This window comes from Pseudonaja textilis, chromosome 5 (assembly GCF_049901715.1).
Source record: "Pseudonaja textilis isolate UNSWEBS1 chromosome 5, rPseTex1.2, whole genome shotgun sequence".
Lineage (NCBI taxonomy): Eukaryota > Metazoa > Chordata > Lepidosauria > Squamata > Elapidae > Pseudonaja > Pseudonaja textilis.
The window spans coordinates 56,430,013-56,457,458 of record NC_141994.1 but is presented as its reverse complement, the minus strand read 5'-3'; the positions used below and the strand labels follow the sequence as shown (position 1 = coordinate 56,457,458).

The window sequence follows — 27,446 nt, the reverse complement described above, 5'->3', positions numbered from 1 at the left end:
TTAATTTACCAGTGACAATTCCTTACCACACCTAGACTTATCGATACCTACTTTGACCTCTCCAAAGGAATATTTTAATGCAATCCTAACAATTCACCCAATGACATTTCCTTCAAGCAGAATTAGATTGTCCATTCCCAGCAGGTTATTATGTGTCTACAGAATAGGCCAAGCAATGTGTTAAAGTGGATAAAGTTGCCATCCCTCTCTTGTAAAGCAGTCTGCAAAATACGCAATCCTTTAAACAATTTCAAAAGTTTTATTCACAAGTGCAACTAAAAGAAGATCTCAATAGACTGTTGGCTGTCCGGCAGCTAGACTTTTCAGGAATGTCTAGGAAGCTCATATAGTAAGTTTGCAACTAAATTTATAAATAGAAGAGTGAGCTTTGGACCTGCAATACTATCCGTAGTTAACATTTTGACTGGCATATAAGATTTGCTTTATTAGATATGCTTTATTTATTTTTTTTACAAAATATAATTGTAGGACTTAAAAAAAGATTTACTGTCTACGTGCTTCAAATGTTCACACCTAAACTGTAGTTACTATATCTCTATTACTCATCCAAAAATAAAGCAGGCATTCCCTTTCTGAACAAATATGTTAAATATGTTTAACCTCCCTGCTACTGCATTGGAAGGAGATCTAATCTGATTTGAAGACATGTTTTCCTCAACTTCCGTACTTCATTAAATTTTATCTGCTGGGCTTGTTTAATACAATATATTTTGCTCAAGTTGTGTTCTTTGTTGGGAACAGAACCCCAAGGTAGGACCCGGCTTCTTAAGATCTTTTCATGAACTTCAAGAATACCAGTTACCCCACTGCTGCCTAAGAAGTCAACCCTTTAAACACTCCGCAAATGGTAATTTCTGACTTAAAAAAAATAAAACAGTGGGATACCAGAGGTCTTTAAAATTGAGTGGATATAAAAGTTGAACAAAAAAAACTATGGATATTCAGAAAATCCAAGGGAGAAAATATGCCAATCAATTTAAACAAGGACTTGACATCCTCCTGATGCATTGGAATATAACACCCAGAATCGTGGGACTACGTATTAGTACCATGCATCAAAATTAAGGAAGTTCATTTTGAAGATTTGGTCTGCTTAAAGTTTTGTCCTCTTCTGAAGTGTATGTCTGATTGGGTTTATGATTTATAGCTATTGGGTTCAGAGAGGATTAAGGTGGTTTATGTTGTAATGCAATATTATACAGTGTTCTCATAGACTGAAAGATCCAAGCCAACACCATGATTCCTTGGAGTCATGATATATTAGGTAAACATATGACTTAAATATATTAGGTAAATGGGCATTTTTCAGACTGAGATACATTTCAGTTATTTGAGTGACTAGCATAGCCTGGTCCCCGATAGCCACTAGCAGTAAAACTAAAAGATCGAGTATTTTTTCCTCCAACCAGACGCTTCTTGGTGTTCTGATGCCTTAAATTGATTCCAGATTCTTGTGCTCTGGTCCGATCTAAAGATGGATCCTTTTGAAAGGCCTGGGCAACTCGGGCTGCTCTCAGCTCTCTACACAAAAATAAGACAACAAGATTAATAAACAATCCAGTGGACCATAAAGAAATGAACGGAATCTTTCCCAAAACTAAGGATGCAGCTCAGTATGTGCAATTTTCTTAATTCAACAGATGCTTCCTTATCTTGGAATAAGGTGATCTCTTAAACCAGACCAGAGTTGCTGAATTCAAATTCCATAGGCTTCCTTGTGACAGAGAGTGCTTTGCAAAAGAGAGCAGCGTATGGTTTTTGGCTCATGAAATAAATGCCAATTCATTCTGTATAACCAGCACAGACTCATGATGCTGAAAAATCATCCTAGGTCTTATTTTTTGGTTGGGTTTTATTTTCAGAGAAACGTAGTACTCTGGTCAAAGAACAAGCATGGGTCTTTATTTGAAAAAGTGAGTTGGGCCAGCACAAACACCAATTTAATTTAAATTAATATTACTATTTGCAATATTTTTCCTGTCTGAATATTACATAAATGGTTTGTCACTTTTTAAAGAGGCTCTTGGGGGGGGCTTTCTGTTTCATGCATATATAGTGTGAAAGACAGCACTTAAAAGGAAATTCACAGCAAGGATTAATGGAAAAGTCAACAATAAACAGCTTTATCCTTTCAAAACAATATAATTTTAACCTTTCAAGAAAAACTTTGCCTGTACAAAACCAACATATTTATATTCTATAATGGTTGATGGTGATAAAGGGATCCGAGTATAAAATTCAATACAAGTTTAATAGTAGCTAGAATAAGTTCTCCTCAGAGGTAGGAATTAGTTTCCAAGCCACATTGTACACAATTTATACATCTTTCTTTTATATTAGAAAGCACAGGACTTCACCTTTCCAGCATAGCAGTTTTGAATTTCTCCACATTGAGCTGTTCCTGAAGCTGGGCAGCCTTGCCAAGAGATGGTCGGAGGAGAGGGTGCTTGGTTAGTGCAGCAGCTGATGGCCTCACAACTGGGTCAGGATGAATCATAAGCTGATGTTCCACAAAACAAAGGAGGAAGGTCTTTTACCACCAAACTTCCAAGGCCAGCGTTCTCCTTGGCTCCCCCAAAAGAACTCACCTTGAGCAGTTCTATGAAGTCACATGACAGTTGCTGAGGGATACGTGGAAGGGTGCCTCTGCGGATCTGGTGCCAAGGGGTGTCATTGGCAGGCAACGGGCCAGCACCTGCCGCCAGAGCAATAGTTAAGGCAAGAGAAAAGATGTCTGCCTTGGGCAGATAGCAATATTGCTATGGAGGAAATAAGAGAAAACCCATGCACTCATGTCAGGTCACATTCAGTTAAGAAAACAATATCTTAAAAACACTAATGCATAAGTTTACATAAGTGGCATTCCCAGAATATTCTATATATATTTGTAGGAATTACAGTATTTGATGTTGACCAAAAGATGTGTAAGAAACATTTTCTTTAAATGTAAATCTGGTTACTAGGCATTCATTGACATGAAATACAAAGGTCAAACACAAGTAGCAAAAATACTAGAATGTTCCTATATTAGCTATAATTTTGGAATGGGCAACTTTTTCTCTAGAAGTGTGGAACTACCACTAGCATCAACCCTTATCAGAACTACAAATGATTATGGATAGAAGAGTGTAACAGTATTTTGTGTGCCTTTGGCATATAGTTATTATATTGGCTGCATTACCACAGAAGCATCTTCAGACAGCACTGGTTGAAGTTGTGAATCAGAAATGAGCACCACTCTCTAGAATTGGATGTGACTGGTAGAGAAAACCTTTACTTTTTTTTACCACATCTGAACACCAACTGATTCCTGACCTAGTTTTAATGTATTCTCATTTCATGCTATTAATTTTAATTTTTTTAAACCTACATGTACTCAAATAAGTTTCTAATAACTGCAAATGAGCCAATACATTTGGACCTCTTAAGAATGTAATGCCTCAATTCTTGTCCAGGGACTTTTATTAAATTAAGATTAATGTATGAACCTGACCATAATAAAAGGAATAATCTTGGAAATGTCAGGAAAAGTTTCTTCTGCTTTGAAGGTTCCTAATGCCCTCTGACTTTTACCTCTTGCAAGACTTCATTGGCCAAGAAGCGGCAATCTCCCTCCTCTACTTGTGGATTGGTTATGGACGTCACATGTCCGAGATCCCCTGCCAAAAGAGCATTGTCAGCAACATAAATCATTACATGCATTACAGTGGTAATTTTTTTTATTACTGGTTCTGTGGGCGTGGCTTGGTGGGTGTGGCAAGGGAAAGATACTATAATATCTCCAGTCAGAGGTGGTATTTGCTGGTTCTCCAAACTACTCAAAATTTCTGCTACCGGTTCTCCAGAACTGGTCAGAACCTGCTGAATACTCTGATGCATTACTGATTTTCAAAGGTTTCTTTTTGTGGGGACTTGTCCACTATGCCTGTAGCTGGAATCTATATTGGAAAATTCTGTGGCATATATAATAACTGCAATTAAATAGGTATCATAGGAGCATGAATATATCTCATGTCTAACTTATCTCAATCTGCTGTCTTCTAAATATATTTCACTTCAGCTCTCCATAGTGGATTTCATCTAGATTCTTTTCCTAAGAAAATGAGTGTGCCTAGAATCACTAGGTGTAGCACATTTGAAAGTGTAGGCACAGCATGGCAGAGCCAGGACTGAGTTTACATTCCAGCAGAAGATGCTTTTTTCTTAAACATTGGATAACTGATCCACATGGATCCTTTTCTATAAAACATTACCCTTCTCTGAACCTCTTGTTATCACAGGCTACTTATGACTGAATGTAAAGAATATCTGATTTGCTTCTTAACAACACATTATAGAATACATTCCAAAAATAGAACCATTATCACTTTGGCTGTATTTTTATTGTGGACTGTAACCCAGGCAAAGAAGCAATGGTTTCACTGATCACACTTAATCAGCAATACACTCGCTGAAACCCACTGACTTATAAATATGATAGTTTAAAAATATCTAATGCAGACTGCTCTGACACAGCAATTGGTAAACATAGGCAAAGTCTATGTTGGAAATCATTTGACAACAAGTGGTCCAAAAAAACGAAAACCCAAGACACACACCAATTTTATATACCACGTTTGAAGTCGTAATTTCATCATCCTCCCCATCACTCTCCTCTTGACCCACAGACCCAGGTAGTCTATGGCATATAAAAATATTGCCTGCAATCAAGGAGAAATTGTGTTAGCTTGCAGTATGCATTCAGATAACTTATATCAGCTACAGTGAATGTGGCTTATAAATTGTAACCATCTGCACATCATAAAAGCACCTTTAAGAAAAATATAGAAGTATGAACTCTGTCTCTTGTGAAAAACAGTCTTGTCCCAGGTGGCAAGATAAGCAGAAAATCAGGATGTGAGCAAAAAAAAAGGATATGTATTACGATATTGTGCAAATAGTCCATTAGTCATTACATGCAGCAAGGTACTAAGACAAGATTTGTTTAATAGTGATTTTTTTAAAAAAATTACCATTAGTGGTTTATATAGCACATTAAAACCAAACAACTACATTATTGCATAATATTTTTAAACCCATGGCAGAAAGAGAGAAGGTCTATTAAAGATCATGCAACTTGAATCAGTCAATAATTTATGGGTGAACTTTAATTGAGAATCTGTAATGACTTTTCATAGCTCTATTCTAGAATGCTTACAATTCCAAATAAATATGAGAGGAAATCCTAAAACCTTAAGTGATCATGACCCTATACTAGTTTCACCATCAAGTTTGAATTTGGCGTAGTCACAGGGTGGAATTCTACCGGTTCAGACCAGTTCAGGCAAACCGGTAGTTCCGGTGAGCATTTGGCCTTGCCCACCCACGCTCTTTCCTGTGCTTTATTTCGTTGTTTTAGAGCACAGCTGATTCGCACGGCAGAGCTCAGCTGTTTTATTCACAGGGGCTGCAGTAGACGGTAAGTATTAGAGCTGAAAATAGGCTTTTTAAAATACGAAACCCGTGTTCACCGAACCAGTTGTTACACTGGTTGAATCACACCACTGTCTAGCCACTCTAAGCAAAATATATACCATAGAGTTGTGGAAGGAAGGAAGGAAGGAAGGAAGGAAGGAAGGAAGGAAGGAAGGAAGGAAGGAAGGAAGGAAGGAAGGAAGGAAGGAAGGAAAAATTTGTATATATCACCATGAGGTACTGAAACAAAGATGGACCAAAATGCTCATAACTCAAATGATTTAATAACTCAAATGAATAAAGCATTACTGACCAGACACACTTACTTGGTTTGATATCCATATGAACCAGGCCAGAAGTGTGAATGTATTTCAGCCCCATGGACACTTGCAATAAAATTTCCTTCAGCTCAGATTCTTTGAAATGATCTGCTGTCTTTGAATTTTCCAAAAGTACATCCTGAAGGCTCCCACCTGTGGAAAACCAAGCATTCATTCATTCGTCAATTTCTATAGCCATCCATTTCAATCAGTGACTCTGAGCATCTTATAATTCAAAAATATATATTACAATTAAATACTAAATCACATAATAAAAGCAATAAAATATTCATACATAGAAATATTATTTTGTGTGCTATTGGATGGTACATAGACCCCTGAGTCAATCATTCTATCTGGAGACTTTTACAGATATTATTACCATTCTCCACACCCTCAAAGCTGTTTATTGCAAATCCCACAGTTATACTTGCTGTTGGGATAACAGCCAGAGATGACTTTCCAATTAATAAAAAAAGAAGTGCAGATGTCATCTATTTTCCCCAAGAATTTGTTTTCTTCTTGTTTAGTACTGCCACATTCATTGACAAGATGAAAAAGAGAAAGAAACCAATAGGCTTGCACAAAATCTGGTGCAAGGGCACCATGGCACTTTGGAAGGAGGGAGGGAAATCATGCTCTCACAAATAGGAAGACTGCCTGATCTTAAGTCCTGAAGAAATCAACCAGTTAAAATTACAAAATGGGAGTTTCTCAGTTTGATGTTTGGAGCACTCAACAACAGGAAAGTTAGCTTGGATTTGGTCCCAAAGTTCTATGTGAAAGTATCCATGAAATATGAAGATTTAACCAGCTTCTGTAAATTTGATGCTTCTTTATATCTGATGCTTATTATATAGGACAAGAACTGACTTGAATTTTGGAAGTCCAACAAGTACAAAACATACAACATTGGGAAAGGTGAATAATGACGAAAGCTGATGTGAAAACTTCATGAAATGTAATCATATTTGCTATTATCAGTTTTCTAATAATGATTTGCTAGGATACTGCACAAACAGGTTTGAATTGATAACTAAGCTGTTAGAAAATGGCTTGAGGTAATTACAAAAGCAAATCAATTTGTTCTAATTACAGAGAACCAATATTCATAATTTTCAGATTTAGGATAGCAGTACACTAGTCAGATTTTTAAAACCAAAGTCACCTGCAGATATGCTTTAAAAGTGCTAGGAATTCAGAAGCACATCTATTTTCCTCTGCCTTCTCTTGTTAGAATTCTTGATATCTGCGCTCATTTGTGCTAGATTTTTAAAGTTCATAGATATTAAAAATATACAGCTCATTGTTGCAGTCTCTCTCAACCCAAAATCTTTCACCCTATTACAATGTAGTAAACTATAAGCCCCATTATTTAGAACCAGCATGGAAGTCTGGTGCAAGGCATATATCGTATTATCCCTAAGGCTGAACTGAATGAGGGAATTCATAACGTTTCCTGAATTTGGCATGGTGAAGCCAAAATGTCCTTACCCATCTCCTTACCATTGCAGTGCTCATTCTGTATGATCATGTGATCATCTTCTGCCCAAGCAGAGTAGTAACGGACAACATGGGGATGATGACCAAGCACTGCATGCGCATAGACTTCCCGCAAAGCCATCTGCCTGCAAGCAGACACAGAAAGAGAGAGGCATAATTCCAACTTGGATCATGTTACAAGGATTTTGACAGGAAAGGGTTTCAGAAGCTGTTCTGGAGATACCTTAGCTTGGTTCCCACAGCAGACTATACTAGCAACTGGGTTCATTCAACTCACTAAGCTAAAACCAAGAAAATCACCTTGCTTACTGCAATACAGGAATCCAGTTTATTGAAACATCTGAGGAGATTTTCAGCCATGGTTGTCCCAAAGGTGCTTTTCCAAGGCACACTATTATGGCACTCCAACAGTGAGTGAAGATTAATCATTCTGGGGATTTCAGGAATTTTTAAGGAATAAATGGATGCCTCAGAGCTTTCACTTTGATTTTAATCTACCACCCCACATTTAAAAATATGTAAAATTGGGAGCCAAGTATTTGCCCATATTTACTCTTTGAAAGATGTATGGCCACATATTTTTGTATCACTGGACCAAAGAAAAAGCTGCTTTGAAGGACAAGATGAAAAATCTGATGGCTTTTTTAAAAAAATGCCCTAAATTGTTTTAATGTCCCCTTTTTTCAAGGCTCTGTCATTGCAAATAGCAACATACAGCTGACCTTGGAAAAAGCTAAACAGTCCAGTTTATACTTGAATGGGAACATCCAGGAGTTCCCAGGACTATAGAAAAAACTAAGAAGTTTTTAAAATATTCCAGAAGGCAGGGGCAAAACTATTAATAGGTTACCAAGAAAACAACATGAATGGATGTAGAGATTTTCAGTCCTCCAGGTCATGTTTGTCCCAAAGATGCTTTTTCAGGAGGCAACTGGACTTCCTTGTTTTTTATTTTGAAGACGTTTCGCTTCTCATCCAAGAAGCTTCTTCAGCTCTGACAATATAGTGGGGAGTGAAAGGATTTATATTCCATGCAGACAGCTGGTCACTTGCATCCTTTTAGAGATCCAGTTGCCTCCTGAAAAAGCAACTTTGGGACAACATGGATGGATCCAAGATTTAAGCTCAATCCGAGAAAGACATTTTCAAAGCCTAGCTAAAGTCTACTGATCTGTATGCTGTCAAGAAAACATAACAGAAGATGTACTGTTTGGTTTCAGAAATTCAGAACGAAATATTGCCATCATTGGAGGAAGAAGGGTGGCATGTACGGAGATATTTATAATTTTGTAATTGTACACTTACTCATCTGAGGAGCCAGCAAGGGGTTTCTTTGAGCGTTTAATGGCATAGACACAACCATCCAGCCTTTTGATGCACTTATAAACAGAACCAAATTCCCCCACACCAATCTTCTCCAGCTCCAGGAATTCTTTCTTGTAGCGGGAAACCATGTTGCTCTCACGCAAGAGGAATCTCTAAGGATGGATGAGAAGAATAGATAAGGCTGCCCTGCTCACCAAAGATAGAGGAGAGCTTGTTGATCTCCTGTAATACAAAATCTTACTTCAGGCTCCTCCAAGCCTTTCCAAATTTGATTGTTTCTAGATGTAGAGGACTATGTTCTATCCTCAATCTTTTTAAAGTGTAGCCCTTTGGACAGTTATTATACAATATATTATAAAGTAACAAACCATAATTTTCAAACCATAGTAACTAGGTTCCAGAGCTTCTAGCCTGGAAACAACAGTGATACTACAGTGAACACAGCAGTGGAAAGCATTTTATGGCAGTCCGGTTGTTTGTGAATTAAAATATCAAGCATCCCTAGGAAACATGGCTAAGGAGAAGGATGCTGGGACTTATACTTCAATATCTAGACCCCTTCAGTATCTGACTATGTAAACATAGTCACAATCAAATTCCTGTTAACTGTCTTCTATATCCTATCTTTACACTTTGACTAGGATTATTTCATCATCAAAGCAATCTCATTTCTACCCCTTTTCTCCAGTCTTGATTTCCTTAACCATTTTGCTTGAACAAGAAATCCAGAGATCTTCAACTCCTGCATATTTCTGACAACTCTTTTAGGTGGTTTGTTGAAAATACTGCTCTTAAATGAATAAGGTTTCGCCTTAATTAGGAGCCCACCCTTTCCTTTTATTTCTCAAGGCCAAAGGCAAAAAAAGATGCTAAAGAAGGTCAAAGGTATATTTTAGAATCAGCCTGGTTTTCTACCCAAAGAGGGCAATGTTGCTTTATCCCTTCTACATTTCTAGTAGAAAATAAAAATCCACCTTGTAAACCCTAGTAATTGTGCTGTGACTCAAGGGGAAAGATAATAGGATATTTGAGAAGGAGAACACAACAGCAGAAGGTATTTACTGCTCAGTAAAACTGTTGTTCTCTCCCCCCACGTCATAATACTCTTTAAGGAGCTTTGTCTTCATTAGGTGTTCAATTAGAGACTTTTAATTGCCTAATTTCTCCTGCTGTAATTAATAGTAATTTGTAACAATGGTAAGAAAAGAATTCAGAATTCAATAAACTAGTTTTCTTCCCAACTTCCAAAATCTCTTCTCCTTAACAGGCCACAGTTTTCCATATCTACAAATGGGAGGTACAAAATGTTTATTCCATTTTAGAAGTTTCTAAATACATTTTAAAAAATGAGGGAGTTTTGCTTTGAAGGCTAATTAAAATATGAGACTCTTTAATAAAAGTGTAGCATAATCAAATAAGGAATGGTTTTTGTAATTGGGATTTTCTTAGCCTTCAAAACATTATTTTCAGTTATAGTAAAACTGTTCATATATTTTGGTTTGGGATTCTGTTCCTCTTAAATGGAAGCAATCCAAAACATTTACAGAAAATGCAGAAATTAGCACTAAAGTGTGAAATGAATATCAGAACAGTATCCTCATCACCCCTGAAGTCAGTAAGATGATTCAGAGATTGAATTCCCAGTACCTGGAACATTTCTGCTCTCCAATTTAGCAGAACTGCAGATATACAATGATACACAATGACCATTTTCGACTCATTTCAACAGTTAGACAATCTCTCAGACTAAAGTCTTCAGGTATTCCATATCATAATGCATGGATATGCAATGTTTTGGATCTGATTCTAACCATGCAATACAGTGACGTGGTCCTTCCTTAAAGAAGTCATATCTTTTCCCAAGACCATGGAGAGCTGCAAAGGGCAGCCATCAGATTACGTACAGCAAGGGTGTCAAACACAAGGCCTTCAGTTGGGCCTTGTGGTGGGATTCAGCCTGTGGGGCCAGCCTGGAAAATTTAAGGGGCCGGCCCACGTCACTTCGGCCCAGTCTATCCAATGCAAAGAGGAAACATGCCAGTAGTTTGGGGAGTGACACCAAGCTGGCCATGCCCACCAAACTGGCCACACCCACAGTCACCTAGTCAGTCACACCCAGTGAGTGGCAGTAAGCTGGCCATGCCCATCCAGTTGGCCACACCCATCCAGTCGGCCAAGCCCCCCTCCCGCCACCACCACCCCAGGTCAACCACAGCTCTGATGCAGCCCTCAATGAAATTGAGTTTGAAATAGAGTTTGACCCCTGATCTACAGCTATTACAAGCACAGACACATTGCACTGTTGCCCTCTTTGTTTCTTTCTCCTTACACACACTAAAGTACATATTAACATGAATTAAAGTATAGATTTTTCTTCGAAAATGTGTTCCAAATCATGATTTCTCTATTGTTCAAGGGTAGTGCAGGTATTTTTCCTTCAAGCAAATGAAGCAAAATTGGGTGGTATTTGTTTATCTCTTATGACTCACCTTGGCAGGCATTCCCAGCTCCATTGGTCCATTTGTTTGGTTGGAATCCTCTCTTAAAATGATAAGTTTAATCACACGTATTAGTTTCATATTCCAATGATGTGTGAACCTTCTAAATATTTAAATATTAGTAGTTTCTATGGGTTTCATATCTGGATTCACTGCTGTGAATCCAGATCGCTGGTACATGGTAGCCAAGAGTTTTCAGTAATTTTGCTATCATATAATTATCATTAGATTGTATATATTTTTTGCAGCCAAGGTCTGGTAGCACTATTATTTTGGAGATATGTTCAGGCTCTATGAAGGAGTTACATAGGCACTTCTGCAGCTTAACATTCAAAGAACTGAAAATCATTCATTTTAGAACCCCAGCAGATGCACCCTTGAACTTGGGAGTTGTTAGTAATTTAGATTTTTCATAAAGAAACAATTCTCTATCATATTGAAGTTATGAGCCTAAATAAAATAATTAAATAATACGGGGAATGACAGTATGCTATTCTGAGCTACCTTGGAAGGAAGCCTAGAACTATGGCAGGTTAGCAAGATCAGGTCAGACTTTTTTTGTCCAGTGTGTGCAGCTGTATGGTAACTCCTCAGTGAACAGGCGAGCACACTATAACAAACAATAATGAGTGTCACTGTTGTTGTGGTATTGCATGAGGGCTCAGACTTTTTTTTTCTATACTAGACCAACAAACTAAGCATGGATCTACAATACAGGCTTAAATCAATTTTACACCCAATTTTCAGACAACCTGGAAATTACCATTCTGCAAAAAAGATCAATTTAAAATCTATATGAAGCTGCTGAGCGAGGTTATTCCCAGCATGGGTATCAATGATACTAAGCTATACATGTCTAATCTACGCCAAGCAATTGATGCTATTCAAGAGCTTGCTTGGTGCCTCGAACTGTAAGGATCTTGATAAGAAGAAAGTGGCTGTGATTGAACCTTAGCATGAAGGACTTGTTATGTTTGCCCCCTCCCTCCTTAACCCACACCCTGGAAAGGAGCAATTGGGGGTCCTTCAAGAGTCATAACTCTTTCAGGTCCGGTTTGCAGGGCTTCGGCGGCAGGCAGGAATCCGCGATCGTGCGCGGTTTCTGCCTGGGCTCACTGCTAGAGCGCCCCGAGCCAGCTGGCTTCGGGGATAAGTCACCCTGTAGAGGTGGTGAGCAGGGGGGAGATCCCAGCAGGGTCAAGGAAAGCCGCATCTTTCCTCCTCAGCTGGCTAAACTCCCTTTTCCGAAGGTGGTAAGAGCGGTGGTCAGAAATGGCTGCCTCAAAGAAGCACTCAGCCGGAAAAGAAAGTGCAGGAGGAAGTTAAGAAGTGAAAGTTTTGACTGACCAGGATAAGAAGCAACAACTAAGGTATCCTGGAATTTAAATTTTATAAAAGATACATCACTCCCAAAGAAGACTCAGAAGCAGCGAATGAAAGTGAAAAGGGAAAAAAAAATTTCACTCTCCTTCCTTACGTTGACAGCGAAGAGAGATGAATGAGAAATCGGAAAAATCTGCTTTGGCACCAATAGGTAATTAAACTGGAAATATAATTAAATGCCAAGGGGACAACAAAGATTTCTGAACACTAATTTTTTTTTATTTTTTATTTTGCTATAAGTGGGAAGGGAGAGGAAAAGAATAGGGGCAGGATTTGGAAGGAGGAGTCTGCCTGGAATTCAAAAGAATCTAAAGTTAAATCTTAATAAGACATCTAAAAGATACATTTTAACTGGAACTTTGCAACTAAATGGTAACCCCAGGAAGAGAAAGTGAAAAAAGAAGAAAGTGTTAAAAGAAACAGCTTGTGTGTATTTGGATTGCTTGGTGACTTTGGGATTTCTGGAAATTATACTTGAATGACTAAAAACAATTGGGTGGTTGTTTAAAAAAAAATCTACAATGGCATCACTTGTGGATGAACTGAAAATGGAATTTAAAAAATATAAAGAAGAGGAACAAGAAGGGAAGGGCTCTCTGTTTTTCAATTCTTAGAAATGGAGATCTGTAACTATGAGGAACAACAAGAAAAGTCTGTGCAAAAAGAAGATTGGGACAAAAAAGAAGCCATCTTTAAAGAACAAGTAACTTTATCTGGGGAAGAAAGGGGAAAGGGGAGAAAGAGAATGGAGAATTTAAGACCTAAAAAAACAGCCAAAAAAGGGAAAAATAATGTGAAAAGTGGATATAATGTTAGAAAGCAACAGAAAAGGGGAATACAGAAGAGGGAAATGGAGGTGGAGAGACAAGGGGGTAAAAAGGGCAGAGTGAAAAAGCAAGGGAGGAAGGAAGGGAAGAGAAGCTACAAAGGTTTGAAACAAGATGTAAATAAAGAGGATTTATTTAGAGAGGTGGATCAAATTACCAAATGAGCTGGGATGGTTCAATTGTGTTGAATATATCTAAGCAGAAACTAGACAACTCTGTGTCATGGATGCTTCAATTTGGATTAGTCTTTGGATCAGAGAGTTACACTAAGCAGTCTAAATTCTAACCTTATGATTCTGCAGAGATGACTACCTGATCATCTTATTTTGCATCCTTTGAGAAATATCTTAGGAAGAAAACACTCACGACTCCCCTCTGGCTTTCCTCTTGCCGCTGGGATGGAAGACCATCTGACGATACGATTCAGGTGTAAACGGATTAATATTAACCAAAGAAGCTGAAGGAGCCTCCTCTGGGTCAGGACAGGAAGTGAATCGCAAGTTCCTCATCCCTTTGGAGGGAAATTTTCCCACAGGTGAAGGGAAAGCTGTCTTACTTAAGAGACTCTAGAGCAAAAAAACAAAAAAAAATTGCCCATGGGAAAACCTCTATAGCAGGGCTGTCAAACTCGCGGCCTGTTGGCCGAATGCGTCATGCACTGGCCACGCCCATGCCCAGTTTAGCTAAGGGGGAAAAAAGTCCTGATATGTCATGTGACGCTGCTGTAACGACATGAGTTTAACTTTGAGCTTAACTGCTTTATAGCATCAGCATTTTACAACTTCTCAATTTATAGGGCGAAAGACCTAATATTCCCCAATATCAAAATACATTATGCGGTCCTCTACTGCATTTCAGAATCGTTGTATGCGCCACACACAACCACCTTTTTACTAAACTTAAGTTTACTAAACTTAAATTTGATCTAATGCACTCAGATGGTCTTGTGACACTCAAGTTGGGAAAAAACCCAACATCTATCCACTTTGATACCACCTTATAGAAAGCAAAGATTTCATTTTCCACTTTGCAGAGAAACACCTGAAACCCAACCCATTCATTTGTTGGAGGCTTACAATCCAAGTGTTCTCCCATATTTTACAATTCCCAAAGAATAAGCAAGAGATAAATTATGTATTATTATTATCATCATTATCATCATCATTATCATCTTTTAACAACCCCATAATCCTGTGTGGGTTGGAGTCTGGGCAACTGAATGAAGCTAGCAGAGTGTTTAATGGCTGGATGCTCTTCCTGTCATGAATGTGGAGATTTGTTCAGCAGATATACTTTCATTGTGCTCAGAGAGAGAAATATCTGCCTCTACCTAGGATCAAACTCACAACCTCCTGCCTGTGAGGTGAGAGCTCTACCTCTAGGCCACTGCACCACTCCAGATATACTTTGTTTAGTATAATTTGAATGCTGCTCATTACTATGCATATATTAAATGTATATGTTATGCAGCAGAGTCTATTAAAACATTGTTCATGCTCAAATGCATCATTTTATTAAAATCTCAAAATGTCCCTTTTGGTGCTCTTCAAGTAGCAAGCTTAGATTCATCTTTTTGAATCTTATTATGATGTCTGGGCACACTGTTTTGGATTCACCCCAAACAATTCAAAGCTGAACACTAATGGAGGACTATGTTGCCTCTCCTCTAAGAAACTCATAAAGTCTTATCTGACATGACCAATTTCACTTAAAACAGCAGATACGTTTTATGGATCATAAATCCAGAAGCAATTAGCAATATTAAGTTTCAAGCATGATGAAAGACTGAAGATCAAGAATATGCTCTTACAGTAGTTGGCTTGGATATTCTCAGAAGAACAGATTGTGAATTATTATTGCCATCATCACCATACCTTTGGAGTATTCGGGGTATCACAGAGTTGCAGCTTCTGCCAAGTAACATAATGCAAAGGAGTTCCAGGGTAATCTTCCAAAGGGACAGTTTTCTTTCGCAAAGATTCCCTACACCTCCTGATAGGATTCACCCAAGAACCTGGGCGTGCTGGAGAACAATCATTCAACTGTCTCTGAGGGGTCACTGGGAAAGGAGAATGTGTCCTCCAGTTCTGAAACTCACAATTTTTCTGTGGAGTGGCATGCTTCACATCTTCCATTCTTAAACCATTATCCTCTTCCAACTCACTGTCTTCTCCACATCTGGAAAAATCCAGCCTCTGTATGAGTTTGTTACTGCTGCTCCAATCATCCATTGCAGCTGAAAAAGGAAGACACATCATGCTAAGTCATAATTTAATTAGAGTGCTGACTGTGGCTTAAGAGAGGCTCAAGGTAGCTCACACATGGTACTGCTAATAGATTAGTGCAATAGATAAACCCAACCAAAACCAGTCTAGATTTGAGACATCAAATTATGTTTTGCTTATCTATGATTAGATTAAACCCCAAGCAACTGGATTGAAACAAAATGGCTCCAGAATTCAAAGTTAGATTCAGAAACCATCTTAACATTTAACATGTGTGAATTCACCCAGAAAGTATTTCACAAAAAGATAGGAACTCTGCATAGTAACCATCACAATCCTAAAATTAGATATGCCAAGCTTGCATCCTAGATGATGAGCTTGTTTCTCCAAACCAAGGCCAATTCTTTAAAAAGCTTTTAGTCTCTTCTCTCAAGGACTTGATTAACTTTTATTGTAAAGTGTCTTGATTTGTTCCTAATCAGATAACTGCTGTTAGCTGTTCAGAGGCAAGCTTTGTGTACAGAGCACCAGCTTGAAACGGCCCCTATTTTATATTCAGATTAAAGTCTATTTATCTGGAAGGATAAATAGTCCTTTAAAAAATGGCAGGCTGATATATTATTTTTCAGTGAAATCACGGTACAATATTCTATTAAAGTAACATGCTGTGTGTGCTAAAAAGGAAATAACCCAATTCAATCTACTACTCTACAGCACATTTTCAGGTAAGCTTGCGTGGGATAAGGTATGCACTCATTTGAGGCAAACACATGTCATATAAAACAAAGCCAGCCAGCTGATATATAAATAAATTAAAGAAAGGTTGGACATAATGTCTCTTTTATGTAGTCTTCCAGCCAGAGAAGAAAAGGTTTCTGCAGAAACAAAAACATTGAACCAGCTAGCAAATATTGCCTTACTCTCAACCCTTTTATGACAGAAAAACTTATTCAGTACCCCAACAGAAGTTGCAGCAACTCAGCTGATACTGAAGCACAGTAGCATCAGTTCGAACTTATCCTTGAGCTTCCTGTTAAAACCATTCATTAGGCCTTATGGATTATGCTGGAGGAGTTTTACAAACATCACTTCCTGCATATCCTCTGTGTTCTCTAAAGTAATTCTGTAAAAACTTGCATTGCTCTGTGAGTCATTCAGAATTAAATGAAATTGCAGGATGAGTTGATGGACCTTAACCAAAGGCAAGATGGCTTTAAACAGAACACAGATCACTGAACTAGTTCTGGGGAAGGGAACCTTACAGTTTGGAACTAATTTGCCACCGCCTGCTTCCAAAATATCTTTTACTATCAACAATTTTCTGGTCTCTGATCCAATTCTAACTAGGATTAGGTTCATCTCTGCTTAGGTTTTTGAAATAAGCCCAAGTCAGCTAGATCCTTCTATCTAGCAAGTGATTAAGACTCTGAAATTTTCAGGTAAAATTTGGGAAAGATTTCCAGTCTGAAACATAAAAACTATTACCATTAAAAGGACCAAGGTATGCTGGAGACCAGAGTTTTGCAAACTTGGCAGCTTGAAGATATGTGGACTTCAACTCCCAGGATTCTTCAACCAGCATGCTGGCTGGCGAATCCTGGGAGTTGAAGTCCACACTACTTCAAGTCACCAAGTTTGAAATACAGTGATCAGTGTCCACTATTTATTAAAAACACTGGAAGGATCAGAGGTGGTATTCAGGTTCTGACCAGTTCTGGAGAACCTGTAGATGAAATTTTGAGTAGTTCAGAGAACCAGCAAATTCCCCCTCTGACTGGCCTCGCCCCCTTCCATTATTTGCCTCCCAAGTCCCAGCTGATTGGCTGGGTCTTCTTTTGTTGCCCTGCACAGGAGAATGGAGCTGGAAAGCAGGTTAGTGGGGTGGGGTGGGGAGGAAATGGAGATTTTGCAGTAACCTTCCCCTGTCACACCCACCAAGCCATGTCCACAGAACCGGTATTAAAAATTTTTGAATCCCACCACTGGGAAGGATGATAGCAAAAAGGAAAGGAAAGAGAGCCAGTTTGGTCTATTGGGTAAATAGCAGGCTAGAACCTGGGACACCCTGAGTTCTAGTTCGGCCTTAGCCATGAAAGCTGGATGGGTGATCCTTGGACCAGTCACTCACTCACAATCCAACTCACCTCACAGGGTTGTTGTTGTGTGGGAAATAGGGGAAGGAAGGTGTGTTGGATATGTTCACTGCCTTGAATTATTTGTAAAAATAATAGATGGGATATAAATAATAAACAAACAAATAAACATATACCTCATTGCTTCAGTTTGGAAATTGATAGCCCAATGATGAAAATATTAATATTGTATTAACATGCAAAAAAGGGTTTAGTTAATACTCCAACTAAACAGGTAAACCTCCAGTATTGCAAACCATTTTCTCTAATTTCATATTACCAGCCAATTAAAAAAAAATCTTTCATTTTGTGCTTAATAAAAAGCTCCACCAGAAGTGTGGATTCTCACATGCGTGAGCCAAATCATACAGATTTATCCAAAAGGAAAACTTTTTGGATAACAACCAACAGAGCTTGTGACTGATGAGATTGCTGTCTTGTAAAAACATGGCTTGTTTTCAGACACACAAGACTTATAATTATAAATATGATAGGCAAAATAGGAGACAAATGTGCCTTGGATATGTTCACTGCCTTGTGTTGTTTGTAAAATTAATAAGAGCATGATGCAAATCTACTTAGCGCATGTAGGATTTAATAACTGACCTCACTGGACACTTAGGAAGTAACTCCCATTGGAATTATGTCCGTCAGTAAACAGTGTGTTATCTAATACTGTCTGGGATTTATGGCCTTCGTATTTAATCAGGTTACTAAAAGATTTTAGTATGTCATTGACATGCAATTATTTTTCCTGTTTGTGGTTGATTTTCCACCTTATTGTGTGTGAGCTGTTTTAAAGTACAGGGATATTCACAGGGTTGGTATTATTCACATCCATCACCAGAATCATTTTGAATGAGGTGGTATATGACCCAGGACTGACATATTGCATAGTAAGTAATTGCATGATAAGGCCTGTAATCCTTAAAAGCCCCTGCTCACAATATTACAACCATAATCTGGTTTTAGTGTATTGTGTAGAACCCAGTCATAATGGTTTATAATGTAAAATTCTTGTGAACCCAAGCCTGGTGAAGTGATCATTCAATAAACCAAGCTGAAGCCTAGCCTGAGTTAGGATATGGTGTGTGAACCAGCCAAATTATTATATTTTGGTTCATTTTGTACAATTTAGACTCCTCTTTCCCTATGTCCAGGTGCCTTGCCAAGCTTGCTTAATTTTCATTCTGGCAAATACTTGTGGCTGATGTTATGAAAACTGAAGCTGTGGGGTTAATTCAACGTTATTATGCAAACCCCACGATTCAGCCACGTTTAAAGATGCTGTGCCAAAGCAAGTTGGTTCCTGACCATGTCACCAATGGTATGATGATGATGATGATGATAACAATAACAACAACAGTAACAACAATCATCATCTTATCTCGTTGGCAAAACTCTGAATGCAGATCCCATAGGCCCCATCTAGTGGTCGTCGGAAATTTTGCAATCCAGATCTGGGTCTCCTCTCTGAGGAAATGCACAGCCCAGCTATAAACACCACAATACTCAGAAAATAACATTTCCCTGCTTTCATGAATACACCCCTACATGTTTTTAAAACGGTGGTCTTAGCGGATAGCGGACCTTACAGGGAACGGTTGTGAATTTCAATGCTACCGAGCGGACTGACGTTCAATGCGAGTAAAGCTTTACATTCTGTGGGGGAGGGGCGGTTGTTTTGAACCGAAGTGAGATTCACTTCTGGCCGGAGCTTGAGTAGGATCCGGCTTTCCGGCGCTGCAATCCTTATGCGCTTCTATTCCAGAGCCAGCTCCAGTCCGACGGGCGCGGGAGGGTTGCTTTCCCATTAAAGCCATGCAGAGGCTGGGGCTCCACCTTCCAGCTTCGCCCGGGCTTGCGTCCGCGATCGGGGCGCCGGGAATCCTTCCCCAAGCCAGGCCCGTCGGTTTCTCCTTGGAGGCTCGGCCGGGGGGGAGCCCAGGCAGGCAGTCGGTGACGGGGGAGGCGGAGATCGAGCGATCGCGGAGGCTGCTCAAGCGCCGCCCTTCAGTGAACCTCAGCGCGCCGCAGCTGGCCGGCCATGGTGGAGCAAGCCGACGACGCGCCGCTCCTCTTCTGGGCCGAGGGCCCGGCTGTCTCCTTACCGGAGCCCGGGGAGCCCGGTACCTGGAGGGGCTGTGGCTCCACCACCACCTCCTCCTCCTCGGCGTGGAGGAGCGGCAGCAAAGGGGAGCCGGTGGTAGTCGGTGCCGGGAGGCGCCTCCGGGAGCAGGAACCGGCGCAGGTGGAGGAAGACCAGATCGTGGCAGTGTTCGTGGTCACTTTTGACCCCCGCACCGGTAAGCTGGGCAGAGGTCCGTCAAGCCAGGGATGGGAAGCTGGGGAGAAGAGGAAGGATCCCCTCACCCCCTGTGCGACCCAGAATGGCAGCTAAAGGATGGCTTGTCTTTACAGCAGCAGACTCTCTGCAAGCATTCTCCAGAGCCAGGGATTTGCACCAGTCTTTTTTCTTTGGGGGGGAGTTCAGATGTCCAGGTTTCCAAAACAGAGCCTTTCTGACCATGTCCAGAATGCGGCTCTATCTTCCTCCCCATCAGTTTCTCTCTGGTTGAGCCTGGGGATTAAAGTGCAATAAGCTGTCTTTGACTTTTTGTTTTTATTCAGAGGTTGAGAAACCGTGGGTGTCTCCAGCTTCTGCCTAGGGTACCTAGAATTGAAAATACGTTTGGTGCATATAAATTTCTAGCTTGGAGGGGAAATCTTTTGGGTAGATGGCTTCATTTAGATAGGCTTGCACAAAGACATCCTTCTTCCTTATTTTGGATGCATATTAGCTATTGAAACCCAGGACTTTCCAAACTTATTCAGTCCAACAGAAGATGGGAATCTAGCAGTTCCCAAGATTATAGGATTGTTCCCTATTCATGGCCCACACATTGGTGAGATGAAATGTCTTGGAAAAGAGCGTTTTTGAACATGATATAAAACACACACACAATTCTAGGCCTCATGTTGTTCCATCCTCCTTATTCCTTCTTTTTTCCCCACTTACACTTTACTGTTTTTAATGGGGAGGGGGAGAGGTTATTCAGGAATGAGTAGATGCCGAACCTGTCCAGTCTGTTTGGTTTTTAATCTTGAGATCCATCAGCAGACCCAGGCCAATGGATACGAACATAGATATGGACACAGAGTTAAATAACAGGCTATTGGTGTTCAGATGCTAATTGTCTCAAGTGTTCAGAGAGTGGAAGCTATGTACATTTTCCATTTATCCATATTCTGTCACCTTCAAATGGAGAGGGCAATTGAAGATAAGGATGCTTCTTGAGAGTCTTTGGAGCTTTCCTACACAATGCAGAACCTAGGAAAGTCATGTATATATGTTCCAAGCCATAGGAATTTGTTTCCTGAACTGCTATGGACTTTGATGGTTTGCTCGTGGTTCCATCTATATCCTTTTTTCCTTTCTTATGCAGCTTCATAGGTTGGGAAGTTACAGCCTGAGATAAAATATTGGGAGTCAATCTTCTGGAAATCACTAACCTCTCATCATAATTCCCCGATCTCTCTCCTCTCTCTTTTTCTCCCAGCAATAGGATAAATATTGTACAATAGCATATGGGTATAAATTGTACTATATTTATCTCTTGTTCCTTTCTATCCTCCCAGTTTTAGGAACTCTGTTCACATTAGAAAATACTTCATTTACAGAAAGAAAGAAAAAAGACCCTCCCCCTCCAATATTTTCCCCTTCAGCTGCTGTAATAGTCAGATCACTCAAACAGTGATTTCTGCCCTATTTTTGCTGAACAAGTCTATATACCAAGAACAATCCCTGGTTTGTGGTCTTGACTTGACTAGGAACAAGCCTTGGCTTGGCTAGTTGGCTTTAGTGTTCCACCTGGCAAGAGGAATAGGCTACATGAAGGGTAAATCATGATTCTTTTGGAATCTGTGTTACCTTTCCAGCCACCGTATGGACTTTACCATTCTGTGGAGGTAGAGACCCTTGTGTAATGTGTGAGGGCTTGGTGTAATGTTCACAGGTCACAGAAAGCAACTGATCTGGATGTTTTGTTCCTTATCTCCTAGCAGTCTAAAGATCAGTCAGGATGGTTCCCCACTAAAGAAAAAAATCCTGTGTATCCAGAAACTTTATTTCAGTACTGCCTCAGTCCTAATGATGCTGTTGGCAGGTGCCAATTTTAGATATCACATTACACTGAATCATTCAGTGACAAGTATACAGGCATCCCAGAAGCAAAAGTATCTGCAGGGGTGTGTGTGTGTGTGTGTGTGTGTGTGTGTGTGTGTGTGTGAATGACTCACATGATCAAAGTCTTGCCCTGTGTTATATGCTTATGAACATTGCATGTGGAAAGTATTGTGGAACAGTCAAGATGTGTAGATGTATTAACTTCTTCCTATATTGCTGAAATGAGCTTTCAGTTTTGAAACAGGTTCTGGGTAAAGTTATCTGTGGTTTCCTTGTAAGAACTAAGTCATCATTATTGCAACATTTGGGTGATGTAACCTTTTTTTTTTTTTTTTGTATTTGCTGTTCTTCAGAATATCTAAATACTTCATTTTCTTGTGTGGGTTTGTTTGCTTTCTACTCTGTCTTCCTCCTTGGACAGGAGTATGGATTCACAGTTGCAATTATATTCTTTGCTAACTTATATCACCAATGGTGACATGACGCCATCATTTTAAAAAGCCTTTATATAGGTAGTTCTTGACTTACAACAATTCATATAGTGACTGTTCGAAGTTGCAATGGCACTGAAAAAAGTGACTTGTGACCATTTTTCACAGTTATGACTGTTGCAGCATCCCATAATCACGTGATTTACATTTGAATATTTGACAGCTGATTTATATTTATGATGGTTGCAGTGTTCCAGGGTTATGTGCTTATCTTTTGTGACTTTTTGACAAACAAAGTCAATGGGGAAGCCAAATTCACTAAACAACTGTGTTAGTAATTTAACAACTGCAGGGATTCCCCTTAATAAGCAAGGAAAGTTGTAAAATGGGGGCAAAACTCACTTAACAAACTTCTCACTTAGCAACATAAATGTTTGGCTCAATTGCAGCCGTAAGTTGAGGACTACCTGTATAGGCTAAAGTTAGACTACTTCTTTTCAGCCCTCTGTGATCACAGCTCCCCCCCCAAAATGCTGGCACACCTTTTCTGCTATTTCAAGGCAGGATACTGGCCAAAAGTAGTTGTCAAGCTTAAATATTACATTAGATTAGATTAGATTAGATTAGAATAGAATAGAATAGAATAGAATAGAATAGAATAGAATAGAATAGAATAGAATAGAATAGAATAGTTTATTTGCCAAGTGTGATTAGACACACAAGGAATTTGTCTTGGTGCAAATACTCTCAGTATAAATAAAAGAAAAGATACATTCATCAAGAGTCAAGAATCATAAGGAACAACACTTAATGATAGTCATAGGATACAATAAGCAATCAAATCATAATAGGAAACAGCCTATATATATCGTAAGGATTAAAAATTTAAAAAGAATTTATTGATGAAAGGGGGGGAAACCCCAGAAAATGATGGCCCGGTCTACATGTCTGGTTTGAGTGCTCATCAGAACCATTATTATCTTTTCGCCTCTCCTAAATGTAAAGCATCCCTAACTACTAGAGTGTCTGTCCATTGCTGAGTTAGATGGTTACTAAAATGAATGGATTTGCATAGTAGCCTTACATGAGATACTTACCACTAAATAGATCATCTTAGGCTTTTGAGGGTCCTATCATTTATTTATGAAGGCATTCAAGGAAATCGCCATATATCAAACATATTGTCTTCCACTCACCTCATTTGGGAAGCAGTTGAATGGATTCTTGGTGATCAGAAGGGTAATAATAAACATTTCACTTTAAAAGCACTTAGCTTTGCAAATACTCAAATGGCATGTTTGCCCAGAAATATAATGATGAAACCTGTAGTAAATGAATTTGTGATATCTATATTTTGAGGTGGGGAATGTTGTTCCCATCCTTCTGTAATTGCTGTTTGACATTAAATGGTTACCATATGGTGGTAGGGTAGTTGTAAAAGTTATTTTAAAAATGCTCAAAATGGCAGCTAACCCTCCAATTTGGGAGGAGCTGATATGGGTCCTTTTGTCTCAGATGATTACAAGCAGCTTTTTAAATAAGCCTTATGAGGCTAGTGATAAACATTTTTTCCATTCTCTCCATATGAGTATTTAAGCCATGGACTGTGTGGAAATTTTAGGTTCTTAACTTCTGCAGGATTATTTCTATCGAAGGGGACAGGCTAATTTGTCCTTTCATGAGCAGTGCTATTGTTTGGTAGTAGAAAAATATTTTTCCTTCTTTCATGATAAAAAAAGTTAAGTGTGCCAGAAAAAGGAGATTATTCATCACTTTCCCTCTATTCTGAATGAAATTCTTGATCACCTATGGTGACCAAGGCAGCTGTTACACACAAAGGCCATTAAGAAGAATGCAGATACTAGCCAAGTCTACAGGTGTAGGTTTAGGTAACTAGCCAACATAATTGTTGATTTTCGATGCTTTTTCCTGTGCATGCCAGGAAGCTTGAGTTGTGTTGACCTTTATGAATGAAAGCGGCTTGGAGAACCAAGTCTAAGTATACTTTTGGACTCAGTTCTCTGGGCCAAACTTGAATGGCATGGCCTCAGCACTCTTTCCATTGGCTACAAAAACCCTTGAATCAGCTTTAGGTATACGGAAATTTATTCTGGGAAATTAAGGCCTGTCTTAGAACACTTTGCCTTCTGAGAAGTTTTCAACCACTCCTCTGGCTACATCAGGGATTGAAAAGGGAATCAAGCACCACTTCTGAGTCCAGGATGGCCTGATTTCAGTTTATCCACATAGTTTGAAAGATGGAAGAAAAGTGAAGTGTATATCCAGGTAAGCACAAATATGCTCAGGTTTTAGCAAAAGAATAAGAATTGGTAACACGGGTATGATCAAAAAGGGGAGATCTGAGGACAAAGATGAGAAAGAAGATGAAGGAGATGTAGTACCAAGTATTCTGGACAGGAAAAGCCTTTGAAGTGTGTTGCCTACAATTGTAATTTTTGGCAGCTCCTCAAAGCAGTAGAATAAATGAGTTCTTAAAAGAAGTAACACTTGAGAGATTTTCCTGATTAATAATAAATGTAGATAGATTTGCTAAGTGTGCCCACTTGAATATCCACATAGCTGATACAACCTGTAGGAAAAAGTCTATTTTATACTATAGATCTCTCCTCCTTATTGTATGAATAGCTAAGGGGTAGAGCCATCCACATATAAAAATATGAATATATTATAAAAATACAAGGACATAATTAAAAATGTTCAAGCTTTAAACTTAACAACAAAAAGACAATTTAAAATATAGGTAGTCCTCAACCTACAACTATAATTGAACCCAAAATTTATGTTGCAAAGTGAGAATTTTTTAAAGTGAGTCATCCCCCATTTTACAACTTTTCTTGCCATATTTGTTATATGAATCACAGCAGTTGTTATATTAGTAATACGGTTGTTAAGTGAATCTTAACCTGCTTGTCAGAAAGTTGTAAAAGGTGATCACATGACCCCAGGACACTGCAAGCATCATAAATGTGAGTCAGCTGTCAAGCATCCAAATGTAAATCACGTGACCATGGAGATGCTGCAATGGTCATAAGTGTGAAAAAATGGTCACAACTCACTTTTTTCAGTGCCAAACGGTCACTAAGTGAACTGGACTACCTGTGCTATATATCCAATAGAATAAAAGATAGTGAATGTCATTATTAATTTTTATTATTGACCAGGTGCATTATTCTTTCCTATTACCTGTGGTTTTTTGCTGATTCTTCAATAAGAGAAGGCCCAGGGCAATTTCAGACTTCCTTCCAGGAAAGCTGTTTGGCTAATTCTCCCTGACCGCAAATTTGTAGTTTGTTCAAGTTCTCCTATTTCATTTAATTGAAAGTCATGCGGAAGCCACAAATTAGTCACTTTCTGCTTTACAAACATATGCCCTACAAATCATGAATATATTTTTTGTGAAAATGCACTTGACTGGAACCCACTGCCTCTCTTGAAAAAAACGGATTCCAGTACCATTTCATTTGGAGGATATGCAAAGCAAAGATACTGCAGAATGTTTCTTGTGCAATTAAACTACAGATGTTACACAATTGGCATTGCAGTGTCTAGAATGATGCTCTCCTTTAAATCCAGTGGTAAAATTTCAGTTAAATTTTCCTGATCAAACATGAGAAGAGATTGGAAGAAACTAATCCAGACGTGCTTTGTCTAGTCTTCTGTGCAGCCCCCCAGTATTATTTATCCTGACTCAACTGGCATATTTGAGGAGACGAGGGATTGTCAGAACATTTTTAATTTTAATGCAGGGTTGAGTGTGAAGGGGATTGAGATACTTCCTCAGATAAGCAACCTCTTCCCTCTCTTCTCTCCACACACATGAATCAACATCCTGGTCTTACAATCAAATATGTTTGGAGGAGACCCAGTTGGGGAAAAAAAGTGGATTTATATTATAGGAAGTTAGCACCCATCCCTCTCCTAGAAAAATGAAATATCCTAGGAAATATTAAAAAGGCAGAATATTTAAAAGGGAAATAGACACTCGGAAGCAGAAACTCCCCTCAGAAGCAGAAGCTCACCCCCTCCACTTTTGTTAATGAGCGGGCCATTGGCCTGGGCCAGAGTATTCTACATAATAAAGGCCTCTACTCACACCTCACAACCTGGCCTGGGAAGATTGCATCAGCCAGCACTCAGGTGAAGCCATATGGTCCAGACAAAGCCAACAGTTAGCTAAGACCCCCTGGGAGTCTAACAGCCAATGGGATACATTTCTTACATAGGAACAGGAAACACTAAGGTGGGGTCCGTCAGAGGGTATAAAACAATTGCACTCTCAGCATCTTGCCCCTTCTTTTCCTTCACCCAACATCTTGAAGCATGTAATTGTCCTTTTCACTTTGGAGCTCCAAGCCATGTGGTCCTATCCACCATTAAACCATCTTTCCAAATGGTCTCTATGTTTCCAGTGTCTTTTTCCCACTTGGAACTGAACCCAGAAGGATATTTCTTCCAACAATATCAGGAGTTCAAGTGACTTTTTGCTGCCCCCAAAGTCCTGCAAGAATCAGAAAAGTCACAATTTTGGGCTTTTTTTCTGACTGTTTTGAAGGACTTAAGGATAAAACCTAAGGATTTGGCCAGGTAGGGACATAGTTCTTTCCCCACGGACTTTGAAAACAAGCAAACCAGCCTCTGGCCACAAAAAGTTGCCAGCTCTTTTTCTCTGTCAACATCCAAGCAAAGTTATAAGATGTTTGCAATTAATTAAAACAAGAACTGACTTACTTTCTCTTACCTTCTTTTTGTACTGTATGACTTGGCAAGGCTGCCCCTCTTCCCAAGAAGGCCAGCCATCTGTTTAAGGCCTTTGGCCAAAAAGTGTCTTTATTTGCATGGCAATCTGCCTCTTACTGCCTTGCTCAGAAGCACAAAAGAGATGACGTGGCTAGAAGGTGAGCACAGAGGGAAGAAGAGATACCGATCAGACCAGCCAAATATGATCAGACCAGCCAAATACCAGAGCAAACAAAGGAGTGACTTTGGGGGCAGGGAAGGGATGAAGTGGAAGGAGGGAGGGAGGGAGAGGAAAGAAAAAGTGATGAAAAGAACCTGGCCCTCACTTAACAAATTGTATAGCTCTTATTTGGTGAAACAGGAAGCATCTAGCGCTTAGCAG

The 27,446-nt window shown here is 39.3% G+C and overlaps 2 protein-coding genes across 2 annotated transcripts in view; one reads left to right on the top strand and one right to left on the bottom strand.

The window, feature by feature from the left end:
* Nucleotides 1-242: 242 nt before the first annotated feature.
* On the bottom strand, nt 243-15,563 carry WEE2 (WEE2 oocyte meiosis inhibiting kinase). The gene is made up of 11 exons (XM_026722860.2): nt 15,207-15,563; nt 13,699-13,898; nt 11,114-11,165; nt 8,604-8,776; nt 7,302-7,423; nt 5,802-5,948; nt 4,620-4,721; nt 3,595-3,680; nt 2,610-2,780; nt 2,379-2,521; nt 243-1,542 (listed from the first exon to the last, which is right to left on the bottom strand). Exons 1-11 carry the CDS (start codon nt 15,561-15,563, stop codon nt 1,344-1,346), a joined length of 1,752 nt encoding a protein of 583 aa, XP_026578645.2. The 3' UTR covers nt 243-1,343.
* A 3,936-nt stretch (nt 15,564-19,499) lies between these two features.
* DENND11 (DENN domain containing 11) overlaps nt 19,500-27,446 on the top strand; it is a 32,146-nt gene continuing 24,199 nt past the window's right edge. The window contains exon 1 of the mRNA XM_026722951.2: nt 19,500-19,995. Within this exon, the coding sequence (XP_026578736.1) occupies nt 19,737-19,995 (259 nt within the window). The 5' untranslated portion in view covers nt 19,500-19,736. The remainder of the gene's footprint in view (nt 19,996-27,446) is intronic.